The 18569-nt window shown below is 44.4% G+C and overlaps 2 protein-coding genes across 3 annotated transcripts; both read right to left on the reverse strand.

Annotated features, from left to right (window-relative positions):
* Positions 1–74: 74 nt before the first annotated feature.
* On the reverse strand, positions 75–1233 carry LOC113567382. The gene is made up of 2 exons (XM_026995071.1): positions 1220–1233; positions 75–1049 (listed from the first exon to the last, which is right to left on the reverse strand). The coding sequence occupies exon 2, from the start codon at positions 1000–1002 to the stop codon at positions 148–150; it is 855 nt and encodes a 284-aa protein (XP_026850872.1). The 5' UTR covers positions 1003–1049; positions 1220–1233; the 3' UTR covers positions 75–147.
* Positions 1234–10178: 8945 nt separating this feature from the next.
* Positions 10179–16234, reverse strand: LOC113566236 (putative inorganic phosphate cotransporter). 2 transcript variants are annotated; one of them, XM_026991011.1, is made up of 4 exons: positions 16203–16234; positions 11812–11910; positions 11595–11731; positions 10179–11534 (listed from the first exon to the last, which is right to left on the reverse strand). In XM_026991011.1, exons 2-4 carry the CDS (start codon positions 11831–11833, stop codon positions 10206–10208), a joined length of 1488 nt encoding a protein of 495 aa, XP_026846812.1. In that variant the 5' UTR covers positions 11834–11910; positions 16203–16234; the 3' UTR covers positions 10179–10205. The 2 variants fall into 2 exon arrangements, with proteins under 2 accessions (XP_026846812.1, XP_026846806.1); XM_026991005.1 differs by having other exon boundaries at positions 16109–16233.
* Positions 16235–18569: the final 2335 nt, after the last annotated feature.

Raw genomic sequence — 18569 nt, forward strand, 5'->3', positions numbered from 1 at the left:
GAGGTCTCATTCCCGACACTTGACAAAACATTAAAAAACTCATATTTCATGGCTATTTATTTATTTAGCTATGTTTCAATGCGATTATGTTGTCTGCCACATAGCAGGGTATATACGATGTTCAATGTTTATTGAGATTAGATTCGATTATTGGCCGCTTTGAGTTCCTTTGTTGTCAGCAGCGCCAGCTTGGCGAGGCATAAATTCCATGGTGTAGCGCAGGTAGACCTCGGATAGATGGATGAACTCGGACCAGAAGTCGTCCTTGGTGTACGGCAGCTCGAAGCAGGCGATGAAGCCAGCCATTAGCTTGTTGGCCTGGCTCTTGACCATAATGGCGGCATCCCGGTTGACAGTGTCGGCCTCCATACTCGCTGCGAAGCGGCACAGCAGGCGAATGCAGTCCACGGCCTGGACGTTGCGCAGCAGCAGGAGCTTGCTGACGGGCATCTTGAGGAGCTGCTCGAAGGCCGCAAGCGCCTCGTCGTAGTTCTTGTAGCCGATGGTCAGGCATTTGATCAGCTTGTTGATTTCGCCCACAAACTGCCTCTCCACCCGCAGGGAGCTGCCCTCATGGTGCACCTTACGCATGTAGGCCAGTTCGATTTCCCTCAGAGTGGTCGCTGGAGCGGCGACGGCAGCGGCGGCTCCGCTGGTGGAAGGAGCAGTAGATGGGGCCGTGGCCGTGGCCGTGGCCGGAGCTGTGGCCGGGGCCGGGGCCGGGGCCACCGCCTGTGATGTATTTTCGGCGCCTGGATGCATCACCTGCCAGACATAGTTGATAATGTCAGTGTCGTTGCCGCCCACGAGCCGCTCGGTCATTAATATTGCCAAGCGAAAATCCTCGTAGTCCAGGGCTTCCTTGGTGACATATTTTTTCTTTTGTTCATCGTCGTAGGGCCAGATCTTGCGATAGCTAATTTTCTTGCAATCGTTGGTGCAAATAAACATGACGACTGCAATCTGCTCGTCCTTCCTAATGAGCCTGCCCGGCCATGGCATGTATCCGCGGTATTCCGCAAACACAATGTCTTCCACCTCGAATTTACCTGCCAAGAGAGCGTCATCCATCTTTGTAAGTGCCAACTGAACGAATGAATGCCACCAAAATCGTACAAACTGCACTTGACTAGTAGCAGAAAATGAATCAAGGACTGTGTTGGTGTGGTGGCCGATTAGAATGAGATGAAACCAGTGCCTGTCTAGTGATGCTACGTACCTCAATAGAAAACGATGTTTAAAAGCAAAAGAAACCTCGAGAGTTTTAATTTTTTCAAATCGGACAAAAAAAAACACCAAGAACATAAGCGTCACTGCAACTTTTTTTTTCCTCTTGATACGAACATTTGCAACACTATTTTTTCGATGAACCAAACCGATTTTTCTAATCGAAACTTTTTTCCTCTTGCTACGAACATTTGCAACACTATTTTTTCGATGAACCAAACCGACTTTTCTAATCGATTTGGAACTTTACAAATTTTTAATGAATTATGTCTATTTTTTTGGACAAGGTTTTCCTTCAAGGCTCAGAAAAAGTCAGAGAAAAAATAATTTCCTGTTTTTCATAATTATTGCATTAATTAGGCGTCGTTTAAGGTTCAGTCTATGGATAAACAGCCAAGGTAAACATCCTAAAATCGAAGCTTATAATTATTGTATTGTTCGGTACCTCTGGACCAGTGTTGGTTTTACTCTCCTCGGAATACGTTCCCTTTTTTTTTACAAAAATACCAAAATTGTCACCGAACGATATACCGATAAGAAATATCGACGAAAATGCACATCACTAGTGGCTAATGAACGGCACTGCCATTGTGGCTTTTCCACCAGCAAAAGAGCACAGCTATAGAGGCCTTGTGCAAGCCCGCACAGGTTAGAGGGAGTCCAAGCTAATGTCTGAAGGAATGCCAATTACGAATGTCAATTTCATGCACATGCAAATAAATTTTGCGTAAGCCTTTTCGCTTATGTGGGAGTGGGTGTGGGTGTGGCTGTGGCTGTTTGTGTGTGGAGCATGCGTTTTTTTATTTTATTTGTTTTTGGTTGCCATGGTTACGGCATGGGGGATGCGAATCATCTGAAGATACAAACAGTCCGTGGAATCTGCATTCAACAAGGTACAAAATGCGCATAGAAATCTTCAATCAGTCTGTGCCTGGAAGCGGCAAGTGGCATGACGCAAACGCCAGCGGCAATCTGAGAGCCGAAGAGTCCTAGCATTTAAGCTAGAATTAGCCTAAGAATTTATAAACTGCACCCTATATGACGCCTAATTAATGCACCTAGATATACGAATTTTTCAGAGTTTTTAATGTCTTAATTTCAATAAAAATACCAAAATTTATAGCAAAAAATTACCAATTTTAAATTTTCATTTGACGAGGTGTAGCATATTTAAATTATACGAAAAAACGCAAGCTTACCTCCGAAAAAATCATTCAAAAAATACCTATTTTTCTTCGCACAAAAATACATAATTCATTAAAAAATGTGGGAACCCCAAATCTATCGGAAAAAGTGGATCTGGTGTGGGATAGCTGATATAAACGTTGATTTTTCCCTAATTTCCTTCTATTAATTCTCTTAATTTTATTTCAGCTTAAAGACAACTTCCTTGAATGCTGATTTGGTAAGTCTCGCAACTCATTTGAATAGCGTTTCAAGTTTTTTATGGCCTTAAGTACACGCCACAGAAGTCCCTCCATAAATCTGTACTTTTATGTAAAATTTTAAATGTCATTATTCCCCGTTCGGAGAGGAGTGCTAGGCGGCAGGGGAAATGTCTTTTTAGTGGACTCTTTGTTTGTGCTATAAATGCCGGCGTTTTAATGTGGTGGTCGCGTCCTAGCTGCTGGCCGCCATAATGGGGCACACACATTGGGCAAATGGCCATGCAACATGTGGTGGCGTCGGCTACTTGTGGCATCTTCCTGTCCCTCTTCTAATTTGATTTATATTTATAAAGTTGAAATCATTTACTTTCGATTGCCGGGGTAATAATAAAGCGTCGTTACATTTAAATAATGACCAAGTCGAGCGTCGGTTAATGGTTATGAAAATTCAATTATAACCCCAGCCGCAGGATGATGGTCGTCTCCTTAATTCGCAACATCTTTCCCCACTCACCACTCGCCACTTGGCAGTGTGCCCCTAGACCGCCTCCCACCCCACTCAAGGAGGCACGGCACATAAAACACGTGGCAAGATTAATTGTAGCCGGCTGTCGTACATTACAATGCGTATACGCGCTGTTGTACATGTGTAAATAAGGGACAAGAGAACCACCACAGCAGTAGCACTGTTCCTTGCCGACTGCCCTGCTCTGACTACTGGGTGTCCTTGCGGCACTGGCGACTGCTTTTTTGGTCATCATATTTAATTCAAGCATAAATTTTTGCACGCATATAAAAAAGGAGCCCGGGACAGAAGGAAGTAAAAAAGAATTAATACGTTTCGTTTAATTTATGTGGCCAGAGGGTGGGCCCTGTCCTGCCCTGCCAGGGGTAGGCATGAAAAATAACCCGAGCTGGACGCAAACCAATGAGCCACAAACGACCGTGACAGAACGGGCCGGCAGTGTTGCGACGAGGACGATGGGGATGAGGATGAGGATGAGGACGATGATGATGATGATAGCCACTGCTGTTTTCTCGTCACCCTTTTTGCCCTGGTCCTGGTCCTGGCTCTGTTGCTGGCCCTGGCCCTAGTCCTGTCTCCGACTCTGTGCTGCTCCTGACCCTGTCCCTCCGGGCACCATTTGGCTGCCTTTTGTTATTCCAGTGTTCGGGGTAATTACCAATGTATGCGAGGCGGGGGACAGGTGTCCGCGCAGCCTCGGCGCCGCTTTTAATTTGTCATAATTTTGCCATAGACTATCGCACACCGTACACCGCTACCGACTAATTAGCTAGGCCAGACCACCCACCAAAACCGAGCTATTAAACACTCACCAGCCTCGGCGTTCTCCATGGCGCAGCGCTCAAGTCTTGACGAACAACTGATCGGCCGACTTGTAGTCGCGGCTGTCGATACTGCAAGTGGAATATAACTCCTGCTTATAGTTTAAAAAACAATTGCGTTTTCTCAGAAACATAATAGAGGGGGACTTTGTTTACTTACTTGGGTTTCAATCGGTTGAATGCGATCCGAAGGAGGGGGCATGAGCTGTTGCTGACTGTTGACGACTGCCGGCGTCAGCAGTCTCTTGTTTAATCATCACTACCCAAAACCGACGACATAAACCATAATCTCGATGATAAACTCAACACTGAGCGAAAACCACTTAATTTTTCAGCCAATAAACCCAAAACACCGACAGCTCCAACAGCTCCAGCAGCAACACCAAACAGAGACGCCGCAGAGCAACTCTCAGCAGAAATGGAACGAGCAACTTGCCTCCACATTCACATCATCAACTGCTGCAACCGTAGAACCGAAACCACATAAATCAATGTCTGAGGGCGGGCTGGTGGCCAGAATTTCTAGGGACTGGCACCCAACTCTCTACGGATTCCGAGCCATTTCCTTTGGCTGTGACAGAAATTGCAAAATATTTGATTTGTTCTTATTTAATTTGAGCATTTTCGGGGGCCGCACGCACGCATTTGCCAAAGGCAGACGAGAGCAGAGTCCCCAAAAACCGCAGCCCACACACATAGGTAGATGGATACATGTGGATACATGTGGATACTCCTCCATTGATTGGCATAAGATTGCCAGCAGAGGACAGGCCGGAGGGCAGAGGCAAGCCATAGTCAAAGCCCCCTCCAACCGTAGCCACATCCGAGTGCGTTGTGCAGTTTTCGAGTGATGTCAGGCCTACCCTTAGACGTCATCATTGATGCCTGATGAATGGGGGCCGGTCGGCGGGAAGGGGCGGCCGAGGCGAGGGATAGAGGCTGCTGCTTTTGGCCATCAACGAAGCTCTGGCCATGTTCATGTTCAATTAGTGCAACGGCACTGCACTTTGTCCATATAAAATGCCTGCGAGTCTAATTAATTACTACACGAGTCAGATACAGATACAGATACAGATACATTGGGGGAGAGAGAGAGAGTAAAGGGAAGGGATCTGTCGGGCCAGACCGCAGCCTGTCATCCATCTGTCTATCCTTGTATCCTCTGACTGATTTCAATGGACCCCAACAGCAGCAGCATTATTAGGCCATGTCCATGTCCGGCATTGGTTTCTGTCGCCCCCGCCCACAGCTAATAGCGAAATAGTATCCACAAGGCCCCCTAAAATGTAGAGCGGATCAAATTTTGTATTTTGACTAGCGGCTAAATATTTGCCATTGTATTTTATGTGTATTGTACATGTCGTTGGCTGCGATTATAATCAAGCGGCTGCTGTGGGGCTGCTGTGGGGCTGCTGCCCGGACTGGCAGCTGTTGAAAAGGAAATGCATACCCTGCCATCACAGCCGTGATGCATGCCTCTTCCCAATCAATTTCAGTGGCACCAAACGGGGAGAGGCGTACCGAAAGCCCGGATACTCTCTGGCAGATCGTTCGTCGCACCGGCACTGGAGTCTGCGGCCAAAAGATATACCCTTTTGCAGAGTTACAGAGTAGATAAAGTAGAAAATTGTTGCAGCCAATTTGCATATTGAATTACATTCATTGTTGATGCTTGCGTGCGTTTAATCCGGCAGTACCTCTGGCAGTACCCCTAGGAACCTTCGGAAAAGGGCTTGAAGGGGGGGGGGGGGGGGGGGGGGGCGGTGGGAGGGCCTTTCATGTCAAACAAAAACCGCCGTCATATGGGGGGGGGGGGGGGGGGGGGGGGGGTGTGTGTGTGGAAGGCTGCGACTGGGTGCTGGCAAAGAGTTGTCATTGTCCCCTTTAGTTATTTATATTTTTACAACATTTTCTCCCCCGTGTTATATTTTTTTTGACGCTTCTGAGTGACGCTGACAATGCTGGCAATTGGCAGCCGCCACATGCCACATGCCACATGCCAAGGCAGCGGCCATAAAATATTCAGTTATGGCAACAAAGGACTACAAAATACGAGTACTCTCCTGCCCTCTGGAATATTACTCATCTCTCGTCAGACCGATGTACTCTCCCACGCAAAAATGTTGCCCCTTCTACTTCTGGCCTCAATTTGGCATGCAAATAAATTGGCTGAAAATGCAAGTAACTATTGTTGGAGTAAGTCGCTGGGTGGCTGGGTGTTGGGTTTCCCCCGGGAATTTTTGATGCTTACTGCACTGAGTAGAATTAAATGAAAGGGCGTTGGGGTTGCCGGAGGGGGGGCGCCAGAGCCCTATTAAAACCTGGAAAATATTACCAAAATATATGGAATCGCTCTCGTAATTGGGCTCTATAGAAATTGGGTCTTACATTAGTGGCGGATCATTATTTGTATTGTTATGGAGGACTCTTGTTATTTCTGGCAATTTTTGGTATTTGTGAAAAATTCAGGGAAATATAGTTTAAAATTTACTGGAAAATAAATACTTTCCGTTTGAAATAGTCGAGAAATTAATAATAAATAAAATCAAATAATAAAGTAATGATCACCTTTTTCCAGTTTATTATTTAATTAGGAACTTGGGACCCTGTGAATCCGAAGAATATACCAAATTGTCTTCCGTTCTCCTAATCCTTTTAGTCCCTGATTTATAGCCGCACCTAATTCCATTGCATAGAGTACTTATCCCATGAGCATTGCTCCACATATCCATTAAAAAGGCCAAACTTTGGCAGCACGAAGCGAAATCTTTCGACTGCAAATGGAATTACATCAAGTTGTTGGCTGGGCCCAACTTTTGCTCGGGTGATAATCAAGCCAATTTGCCAATGAGCAGAATGCTAAAACAATTAAGATTCAATTTGGAAGTTCTTCAAGCTGCACATTTCCTGGCGCTCCTCCGCTCGCCGGCCGGAGTGACAATTTGAGCCCGGGCCAAGAAGCAGGGTCGATTCGGGTTAAGACCATTTGGCCAAAAAAAGGCATTACAAGGATTTAATTTAAAAGTTTGCAACACTTGGCCGGCCAGGGGGAGGCCAGGGAGAGGTGCTTTGTGTGGCAGATGGGGCAATTAAAGCATGGGGCATGCAGCAAATGAAATTTTTAACTTAATATAGAAAACGATTCGGTGAATGAATTGCCTTTTTGGCCAGCCATATTTCTTCTCATTTTTTGTTCCGTTTTGTAATTTGAGTTGCAGCAAAGAGAGGAGTGCTGCTGCCACTGCCACTGCCACTGCCACTGCCACTGCCACTGCCACTTCTGCTGAGAAAAGTTAGTTTTTCGGGGATGAAGCACATTAATTAGAAGCTGCCACGCTCGGCAGACACGCGTCCAGGTGCCTAAAAAGTTGCCCAACGTGCAACATGCTTCGTGGAAAGAGCAAAACTTTCTCGGTTTGTGTTGCGTTTGAGTTTGACTTGAAGTTGAAGTTGAAGTTGATTTTTCTATATATACATATGTACCTACTTATGCTACCTGCTGCATCCCACACACACATACGATATCCGTACGCTTTTTGTTGTTGTGGAATTGCCTGGGAGAGGTTGCTTTTAATTAGGGCCCGCCGTCATGCGCCATGCACTTAAGTCCTTCGAAGGAGTACGAGTATCGGGAGCAGTGGCAGTGGCAGTGGCAGTGGCAGTGGCAGGAGTGGCAGTGCCCTCAGTATCAGCCAGCATCATTAGCAGTCGCTGCCTGACTGCCGACAAGGTGTTAACTTTTAAACGTAACATTTAATTTTCGCTAAAAGCGCAGAAATAAAACATATGCACACACAGGGGTGGCTCCCATTTGTAGGGGAGGTGGTAGTGGGGGGGGGGCAGCCCTGTTATAAATAACGTAATCTTCACGCACGTAATTCAAATGTGGCGGATGGGCGTGTCTGGCCGTCGTTGCGTCTCATTTAGCGCACGTAACCAAATAATGACCCCAAATGATGCTCCTGCCTGATGACCCACGCGGCGTATACATAACGCTCGCAGAGGGGCCGAAACCGGAGCAGGTCTCCCCTTACGACTAGCAGATACCCCCTGAATGGGTTCAGTGTTTCTGGTGCAATCTGTCGATCGCATATTCCAGCTGTTGTCTAAAAATCCTCCCACAATAAGTCGCAGGGGAAAATGGTTTACTTTGTTCTTCTTTTAATGACGATCTGAGAACTATTATTCTTGGCTTATAAGAAGTTTAAGGTACCTCTAGATTGGAGTTCTATACGCTTAAAATTGTGTTTACCTAAAGATTACTATCTAAAGACTTGAAGTTTTGTAAAAAGGCAATGGTTTCACTTAAATTTTGACATTAATATGCTATAATTTGATATAAAAATCTCTCGATTGTAGCGAGTGTGCAAGGGGGCTTGCCGCCTTAAAAATTCAATATATTTCATATTTGAATGAAATTTCCTCCTGATTTTCTACCAAATAAATTGTTTTATATTTAGCCTTATTAAAAATAATTTTTTTTTAAATTTATTCTTCCTAATTTGGTATTTTAAACCAGAATTTTTGATTTAAATATGGTTGTTTTTCTCTGAGTGTAGTCTCGAGTTCTATATATTTAAAACTATGATTATTTTTGCGTTGGCTTAGCTTCCAGATATTCCTATTTTTCAAGGCCTGTCCCATACCTGTCCTCAAACACAGCATACCCCTTTGGAGCCCCTTCGGATACCCTGTACAAAAAAGTAAACTGCGTGCGTATTGTAAATAAAATAAAATGTAACGAAACGAAGCGAAATGTTTTATCAACGTGCCGGAGCGCACTAAACACAGTACCCCCGTCCCCCGCCGGACTCACACCACCCAGGAGCATCCTGGAGCCAGAGCAGAGCTGTCCATCTGACAGATGGTTGCGCTGACCAGAGTGGAGGCTTGCGGTAGCCCCCCCCCCCCCCCACCCCTCTATCAGAGGCCTTTGTCTCTCTCCCTGTTGCTGATTATCGCTTCTCGTTCATGTGATATTTGTTGTTGTAATTGTTTTGGGAGAGGGAAGGACGGAACGGCGCGTTAGATACTCGCACTCGGACAGCAGAGGAACAGGAAGATAGATTGCAATTGCCACAGGCCATTACCGAATGCGGGCGAAGGGCGGCGGGGAGTGGGGAGTGGGGAGCAGAAAATTTCTTGTCATTAAATTAAAAATAAACGACAATATTTTATGCGCCTATAAATATGCAGCACGGCACACACAAAACGCCTGTCTCGTAACAGGGAAAGCGAGCAGCTGTTGGAATTTATTTATGCGATTTCTTGCCGTAGTAGTTACTACGTTTTAATGTGGGGGGGAAGTACCCCCCTCTGCTACACAGGTGTCTGTGTGTGTGGAAGGAGTTTACACGGGCTCGAGAGTGGGATAGAAAAGATAGAAAGATGCCTAAGCCGATGTAAGAAGAATTTATATCTGCTAGATGCATCCAAGGATACGCTCTCGGGCACGGCCCAGGCTCTGGAGTCGTAAATTATGATTAGGCAATTGGCAGAAGGCTTAGCAAATTGACATTTTGCAATTGCATCTCAAAGATACACACATGCACGTGCGCTTCCCGCAGATTATTTTGTACATAAACCTTTTAAATATTAAAATATGTTTTCTCTGCACATTACACTGGTGTTCATCTATGATTTAATTCGACTTAGATACTTTTGTATCTCAAAGATATTTTTGTATACAAAAGTCCTTTTCTCTGCAGAAAATGTCGTTCATTGCTGTAACTTTTTCGTCTCAAATATGATTGCATCTCTAAGATACTTTTTTGTGTTATGATTAGCCCCAAAGATACATTCAAATAGTATACCTGCAGAACAGTAGATATATTTTTAGATTGTAGATACTTTTACATCTAGACAATACGTTCGCATTCGTATCTTGCAGATACATTTCTTTGCCTGAATAATTTTGAATACCATCGATGGCTGAAAAGTATCTCCACATATTATATACATATTTGTGTATTTTTCTCATCTGAGTATCTTACAGATACTTACTAACCTAGTCACTGCTTGGCTTGCAAGATACTCGCTTAAATCCTACAGTCTGCATCTCCATCTTCCATTTTCGTAGATATTTTTGCAAGACTTCTCTGCATCCGACAGATACACCACAAACTTACATCGCACAGATACACATGTGCGAGTGTGCTGGCCTGCAGATACTTTTGCGGGCTTCTGCCGCTCCGCCCATTGATAAAATCCAATAAATAAAGCTCAAAAGTAAAATAAATCTTCTCATGGGTCTTTACAATGCAATCCTAATCCTACGCCTCCGCCTCCATCTGCTCCTCCCCCTGCTCCTGGTATCTCCAGTCGGGCATTCTTGAAGGGTTTCAGCTCCTCGTCCGGCAGCTGCAGCTGCTGCTGCTCCCGCGGCTCGTTCCACGGCTGGGTCACGGCTGTGCCCCAAATCAAATAGATCACATTGCCGGCGAAGAGGACGCCGGCCGCCAGGCTGAAGACCAGCTGCCACTCGCTGCGCTGCGTGGCGTCCGTCACCAGCACGCCGACGACGAGGGGCGTGCAGAGGGCCACCAGGTTGGTGAAGGTGCTCAGGATGCCGGCGAGGATGCCGGCATGGTTGGGCGACAGGTCAATCGTGTTCAGCTCGCTGCCGATGGTCGCCGCACTGCTGACGCCCACGCTCAGCGTGACGAGGAGCAGGGCCAGCGACTTCTGGTCCACGCCCACGAACCCCAGGGCCAGCATTATGGAGGCGGGCGCCCACAGGGCGATGCTGTTGTACGTCTTTCGCAGGGCCGTCAGGCTGAGGCACTTGTACTGCAGCAGGGTGTCCGCCACGATCAGGTACACGTAGCACATGGCCCACATCAGCAGGAAGGGCAGGGCCGAGAACACAGCATTGCTCTGCATCTCGAGGCGCAGGACCCCGCTGAGGTAGGCCGGCAGCTCGGCCTGCATGGTGGCCAGGCCCCAGGTGTCGGCGCAGCGGGCACACAGGAGCGCGTAGAACGGCGCCGAGGTGAAGATGCCCCGCCAGGGAATGGCGCGCCGTCGCTCTCTCTTCTTGGAGCTCATCTGCATCTGCAGATCACCCATGATGTACTCCTTCTCGGCCTGGCCAATGAAGCGGGTCTCGCTGGCCCGGTTGGCGCCCAGCAGCAGCCACAGCAGGCACCAGCAGAGGGCCAGGCCCGAGGAGGCATAGCTGATGCCCGGCCAGCCCAGCGGCGAGCTGGCTATCGTCCCGGCCGCGTACATGGCCAGGACATTGCCGCAGTCGAAGCCCGTGTAGGCGAAGGCCCCCAGCCGCGTCCGCTCCGCCTCCGGCGCCCAGTTGGCCAGATGCTGGTGGATGCAGGGCCACGTCACCTGGCACAGGCCCTGGAGCAGCCGGATCAGGCAGAACGCCTGCCACCCCGCCGCATAGATGCTGTGCGGCGTGGCGGCACTGAGCAGCGCCGAGCCCAGGGTGCCCCACAAGAGCACGGCCTTCGAGCCGAACCGCTTGCACAGGTAGCCGGCGGGGAACTGGGCCAGCGTGGAGCCCCAGTAGAAGCTCGACAGGATGTAGGACTTCTCGGACTCCGTCCAGTTGTAGTGCTGCAAGAGGGAGACCGCACTGTGAGGGGGCTGTCAACGGTGGCTGCTTCGCTTACCCACGGGCGTGTCCTCATTGATCGATGTGGCATTGGTCATGGCCACCACGGTGACGCCCACATTCAGCTGAAGGATTGTGTTGGCCGCCAGTCCGATGAAGAGCAGCGCGGCCTGCAGATGCCGCAGTCCAAGGCGTGGCACTGTCCACGGGATGAACGATTAATAAAGGGGATTCACTGGACTCTCTCCCTCTCTCTCTCTCTCTCTCTCTGTCACTCACCCTTTTCGAGATCCTCCTCCATGGCAGTTCCTGATTTAAATGTGATTCTGATTCTTATTCTGTTGGCAGTTCTTTGGCATTTGGCTAGCCCTTTGGAAGCTGAAAAGGTACAGAGCTATGAGATTTGGTGGCTTATCTGCAGTTGGGGCTTAAACGGCAATTATTTCTGGGATTGAGATCATTTTTATGGCCCATTACGATAGCTGGGAATATCATATATGGGTAATGGCAAATATTAAAGGTAATAAAAACCGATTTACATATACTTTCATTACGATATTGTTTGCTAAAATATACAGTAGAATTCGGTTATACCGATTCTGCTTATAGCGACGAAAGTTCGATGATTTGGTTGGTTTCCATACAAACTTATATGAAAGGTACTCCAAAAAAATTCAGCAAAAAAATTGTCCCGGCAAGAGTTCTGAAAAATCAGCTACCGATTTCAAAAGAAGAACTATCTAAATATTTTCTTATTCACAAAAGTGTGGCGATTAGGGAGGAACCTTCCGAAGACAACATTGTTAAAAATATATTAGATGACGGACAGGACTTTATACAACTTTTTATGAAAAAAAACATGTTATTGAAATCAATTTAGAAAAAAAAAAATTTTGTTGACTAAAAAATTAATTTGTTTTATTTTAAAACCTCTTACAAACTTAGCAAACATAAAATAAATTTAAAAAAAATTAATTTTTTTGCTTCTTTTGGTTAGAGCGTCTTCCGGGTATAAGTCGGTCCCTTGATTGTCCATTATAAACGGATTCTACTGTAATTTCATTGTCAGAGAGAAAGAATTGTCCATAGAAAAACTCTCTTTTGTTGAATCAATTTTAGAGCTCTATTTAAACGGATTTTACAGATCCAAACTTGAGCTTTCTTGAGGTTTAAAATCAAAAAAATACACCAAAAATATAATATTGGTATTTTATGGTCATATTTTCCCTTATTATTATCTGCTATAAGAAAGCTGATTCAATATCATAGCTCTTCCACAAAGTCTCTCCTACATATTCAATTGTCTTAAAATAAACCCCGAAAAATTAAACAAAATCGGCTAATGTTATATTTTTTAACTTTTGCTAACCCAAGAAAATTTTCCTAATTTTTAAGCATTAAATTAGAAAAACTATCAATATTTTTTGGTTTAAATCAAAACCATTTTTAAGAGTTATCAATGCATAATATTTAAAAATTAATCACATTCAAATATTGCCTCAGGTTATGCTGGAATCGGCTTTTCAATGTTTGGCCGGGAAAACCTTTTATTTTTTGTCACATGGGAATAAATTGGTTTTTTTTTTTGCATTATCTAGGATTAGAATTGGGATAAATAGGACTTAAAAGTTAGGTATATTTTCAGAAGAGAAAAGCCGCTTTATTTTGTAATTTTTTCACTTTAAATTTGTACGATTTTGGAGTGCCACATTATGGAAATTCCCATGGAAAAGTTTTGGTTTCCACTATGAGATGTGGTGAGAGAATTTTCCATAGAAATACTCTCATCGAATCGTTTTTGGAACCATTTGAAGCTATTTCTATATGGATTTGCAAGATCAAAACTGTTTCTTGAGGTTTTCAACTCATTTGAATGCGATTTAAGGCATTATATCTATCAGAAAAAGATTCAATCTTGTGTTCAAGTGGATACTTTTACTGAGGACACAATTCTCCTTCGTTCTGTTCGTTCTCGATCAACAAATCAATTGAAGTTCCCGTTTATTGAAGTCATGACCCAAACAAAGTTCGTACAAATCGTGAATGGCGATCACTTAAGATTCTGGAGTCATCAGTTCTTGTGAACAAAGTATGAATATTTCTCCACTTAAAAACTGCTGAAGTGGACAATTTTTGTCGAGAAACAATGCCACATTCCAGTGCAACAATAAACCCTGCATCTGGTTGGTTTATGAAAAAAACTCCCACAATTTTTTGTTGATCTAAACATATTCCATGTTCTATGGGGGAGCTTGGCAGGGGGTTTGCTGGAGCGGAACATTGTCGAAGGCCGAGCGATTTAATGAACATTTCTGGGCTCAGTTGAGGTCATCCGTGGGGACAGACATATCCTAATCAGACTGACGATGGCGGAGGCAGCCGTCCGTATTTGCACATTTTTTGCTGGCACAAAAATTCCACTGCAGAACTGGGGAGGAGATTTTCGATGTTGCACAAGGACACAAAAACAGACAATGGGAGGAGCCCTTCCTTCGGATATTACTGCCATGAAAATTATCTTGTTTGTTTGTTATTTTTTTTTTTGTTGGATATGTTTTTGGGTTTGGTATTTCCAGAAATTTTTGGTTCTGTTTGCCCCAGCAGGCCTGGGCTCTGAATCTGGCTTTGACTCTGGCTTTGGGTCCCGTCTGGGGCTCTGTTCCGTTCGGTTCCTCCTCCTCGATAATACGCAACGCAGCAGCAACAAAAAAATACAGAGAGGAGGAATAAACCAAACGGGAGAGAGCGGGAGAGAGCGGGAGACCAGGAGAGAGTGAATCTGAATACAAATCTCGGCATTTACAATTGTATCTGTGCGGCTAACAAGATACTTTTCAGTTCGAGAGTGCACACACGCCCACCCATCCGCCCACTCTTTTTCAATTGTTCTAATAGTTGGCAACGTGTGGAGGCGCCCCAAAAGGAGGGGAGTGGGCGCTTCATTTGTCCACCTTTGACGAAAATAGTAACAGATTCGAGCGACTAGCGACTAGCGACTACCGACTGGCAGAATGATCTATATTCTGATTGAAATTCGAACAGAAAAAGATAAAGATACAACCGACAGAACTTTTATTTCCAGGCCTCGATGGTTGCCAAAGTATTTTATCGCCAGAGACATTATCGCTTTTGCTTTAGTTTTGAAGTATTTTTTTTTTCTTATCTCGATGGAAATTGTTTAATAGATAAACCATAAAATACATGTATATTGAGGAGTCTGTGAAAGTTGAAGACTTTGTGGATGGTTTGGACTTGGGAATAACCTGCCAAGGAAGACAGAAATTAAGGAACTGAAAGCTCTTAGTCCTCAAATATTCCCTATTATAAAATGGGTTTGATATATTCCTAATTATGTCTTTGGCAAAAGCCATTAAAGATATAACGTCTTAGAACCAGACTTTTTCTTACACAAAATATTTTACAAAAATAACTAAAAACGGTAAAAAACTTTAACTTTATCTTGGTATATCTCCACTTATAGCCTTTGTTTGGTCACAAATTAAAAATCTTATGAAAGGCCAGACATTTCCCTTTGAAAATCATCAATTTTTGTGGATTTTAGAGCTGCAGATTCCCAGTGAAAATTATGAGATACCACAAGGCGGTGTTTTGAATGTTTTTGGGTTAAGTTTCCAGATTCAAAGTATCTACAATCTAATTTTTGGTGTGGTGCCAACTGCAATCCGAAAGATACATTTAATTGCCTTGTGTAATTATTTTGTATTTAATTTTTATAAATAAATGATGACAATTTTGTGTCATTCTGAGCATTACCCTGTTCTAATCTCAATGGAATTTCATGGACACATGGACAAGGGGTATATTTATGACTGTATAAAATTTGAATGGAATATCTCGAGCCAAGCTATATATAGCCTTACGAAAGCCCAAGAAAACGGCAAAAAAAGGTTGACTAACAGACTCCGATCTGTGGCTTTTCCTCTGGCAATGACGAATGCAGCATACCCCTAACACCTGTTGAATACCCTGTAGAAAAAACAATCAATTCAATGGCTTGTGTCCTTGGTTGTGTGCGTGTGTGTGTGCGTGTGTGTGTGTGGGGGTTTTATGAGTAAAAGGCCCATTCTTTTTGGGTGCCCATTGTGCAAATATTTGCACATTCGAATAGTTTTGTTTGCATTTTAGTTCACATTTTGCAAATTACTCTCAGCCCGAAAACCCCTCCCCACCCCCCTTCTTTTGGCCAAAAGCAGAGTGGGTTTGGGGGTGGGGGGAGGGGAGGGGAGGGCAGATCCCCAACGATCTTTGAGGGCTCTTACATATGTACGAGTATTTTGTTGAGTATTTTGTACGAAATTTATTAAAAACAAATCGGATACAATGCCATTGAGATTTAGATATTTTGTTTCTTGGTTTCGTTTTAAATCAGAAAATAAATTTCGGCACACGCACACACACACACAGAGAGATACTCCGACAACATTGTTGATTAAGTTATAAATAAATTGTATTCAGATTCAGATTCACTTGTTTCCCATAGTTAAAAGATTCAGAATCAGATTCATAAATTCACAGAACATTCGTTCCACTGTTTGCAGCACCACGTTGTACGTACACTTTGTTATTTCGATACAATGTAGAGGTGTATTACAATGTTTTGTTGTTTTTTTTTTATTTTCTATTAATAACGATTTTTAATTTAGTTTTACTTTGCCTCTGGCTGGCGCGCTGCTCGCGATCGCACGTTCTGTTTGTGTTTGCGCGCTTCGGGCGAATGTGAGTGTGCGAATGGATTCAGTTCTACCACCCGTAATTGCCAGCGAATCAATTCGAGTCGCCGTCGTGAGGCGCGTCACGCGTGAGGCCCTACAAAAGCAAGATAAAATTGTCTGCTTTGGGCTTAAACGGTTTCTCTTATCGCAAATTACTGTCTTATGTTGGGACTATATGTTTTCTTAACCTTAAAATGTGGTAAACTTTTCACAAAATGCCGCATTTTCTCGATTTGTTTTTGATACTGAAGAAATTTAAATTCAAAACAAACCGCCATATACATTCCTCACTGACACAAGATCACTGCTATACCACTCGCACAACAGATGATCACGAGAGCGTGATGTAGCGTGAGAGAGCATGTCTCTCGCAAAACTCATCCAACGACACGCAAAGCTGAGCGCCCACTCAAAAAACAGCCATAACATCAATAATATATTGTTTTTTTAAATATTTGATATTTTTCCAACAAAAACATCGATATTAAAAGATATTTAGCTCTCACTCGGTGACGCTCTCTGCCACCTTTCAATGTAAGTTTTAGGTAAAGCACATAGGGTATAGAAACTTCCATACTCAATACCCTGCAACCGGCAAATATAAAGTTTCTACTCAAAGAGAGCAATTGATCGAAACTCACAATTGACACGTAAAAATGAGGAGAGAGCGTCTTCAACATTTTGAAGCTCCAGCAACATTTCGACGGCCTTGCCGCCCGCCCCGAAAATCGTGATCGTGAATGAAACATCGGCCGCGAGCAATGAAACAACAAAATACTGTCGATTGCTATTCTGAATTCAGAAAAGTGCGTTAATATACCCCACAAAAAGAAACAACGTGATCGTGAATGAAACATCGGCCCCGCTATCGATATATCCCCACAACAACAACGAGCGGCGTTTTTGACGGTTGAGTTTCTGGTGTGTGTGCGTGTTTCCGTGGAAAACAAAAACAAAACAGCCGCGAAAAGTGTTCAATTGGATTGAAATTGATTTCATTTTCATTTGAAAATCCCCGTAAACGCATGTGCCCGCTAAACCCGCGACAGCCGTGAAAGATCAGCCAAAAGGGCAAAAATTACTTAGTAGTTGATAGATCGCGAAACGCAAAAGCGCGTCAACAATTACAGTTAAACTAGAAGGGTCGCGTCGTCGTCGCCGCCGCCACTCTGCCCCGCCGCCGCCAACAAAACGACGTCATTTTATCATATTTGTGTGAGTGCTTAAATTGTTTAAACAAACACACAAGCAACAAAAGCCGCTGGGCAATAATTCCTCGTGCGTGTTCAACTCTGAAATTGAAATTTAAATACGTATGAAAGAAGGCAGTTATAAAAAAGGGCAACAGCAACAAATTAAATAAAGCTGTGTGTGAAATCGTGTGCAAAGGAAAGAAGTGTGAAAGGAAGAAGAGATCGTGTGAGGAGCGAAAGAGGCAAGATTGGCAAAGAATACGGCATAAGGAAGAAAAGGAAGAGTGCGATAGGAAGCGTGCTCGGTGAATTTTGGTCTAAGGGTTGGTCTGAGAGGGGAACAGTGCGAAAGGAAGCCATAGCGGGGCAGGGTGTAAAAAAAGGAAATTAGAATGAACGCCACATAAGGAGCTAGGGAGAACAAAGCTGCCATCGATAAGAAAGCAGTGTTAGGGAAGATTTCTGCCATAAGCTTCAAGCAGTGCAAAACGAGTCCGGGTGTGGGAAGGGTACCAAGGAAAGCAGTGTGAACACCGAAAGTAAGAAATAAAGGAAAAGAATATAACAAAAAGTGCGTTGGATACAAAAATGTGCTCATAGCCCAGAAGTGATCTCAAAGAATTTGAAAGAATCCCATAAAAAAGCCACAAAAACAGAGAGCACAAAAACTTTTTACCGCCAAATGCAGGCCGTGCGCTCATAAAAAAACTCAATTATAATTTAATAACAGTTCAATTTGAGTTTTACGTCAGTGCAGTGAGTGTCGAGTCCCCCTTGCACACGCACGACGCCCCTGTGCAATTTATGTCATTTCGGCAACATTTCCTTGTCGGTCGCTTTTCGGTAGGTTTTTTTCCGTGTGTCCACTGGTATTTTTCGCGGCGTATTGTCTCTGGTAAAAAGTTGCACGCTGTGGTGCGGATAGCAGTGGGGTGTTGTGCTGGTCACCTGGTCAGGAAGTCCGCCTTTTAGTGGAACACGCGCTATCCATCGCATTGTCCAAGGAAAATGGAAAGAGACTGCCAGTGTGTGGCGTTATTCGTTTTTTTGTATTTCTAATTGTACTCGTTTTAGAGGGAATGTGTGCTCCTTGATACCCTGCATGCACTTT

This window comes from Drosophila persimilis, unplaced genomic scaffold, assembly GCF_003286085.1.
Source record: "Drosophila persimilis strain 14011-0111.01,24,50 unplaced genomic scaffold, DperRS2 tig00000000-arrow-pilon, whole genome shotgun sequence".
Classification (NCBI taxonomy): Eukaryota; Metazoa; Arthropoda; class Insecta; order Diptera; family Drosophilidae; genus Drosophila; species Drosophila persimilis.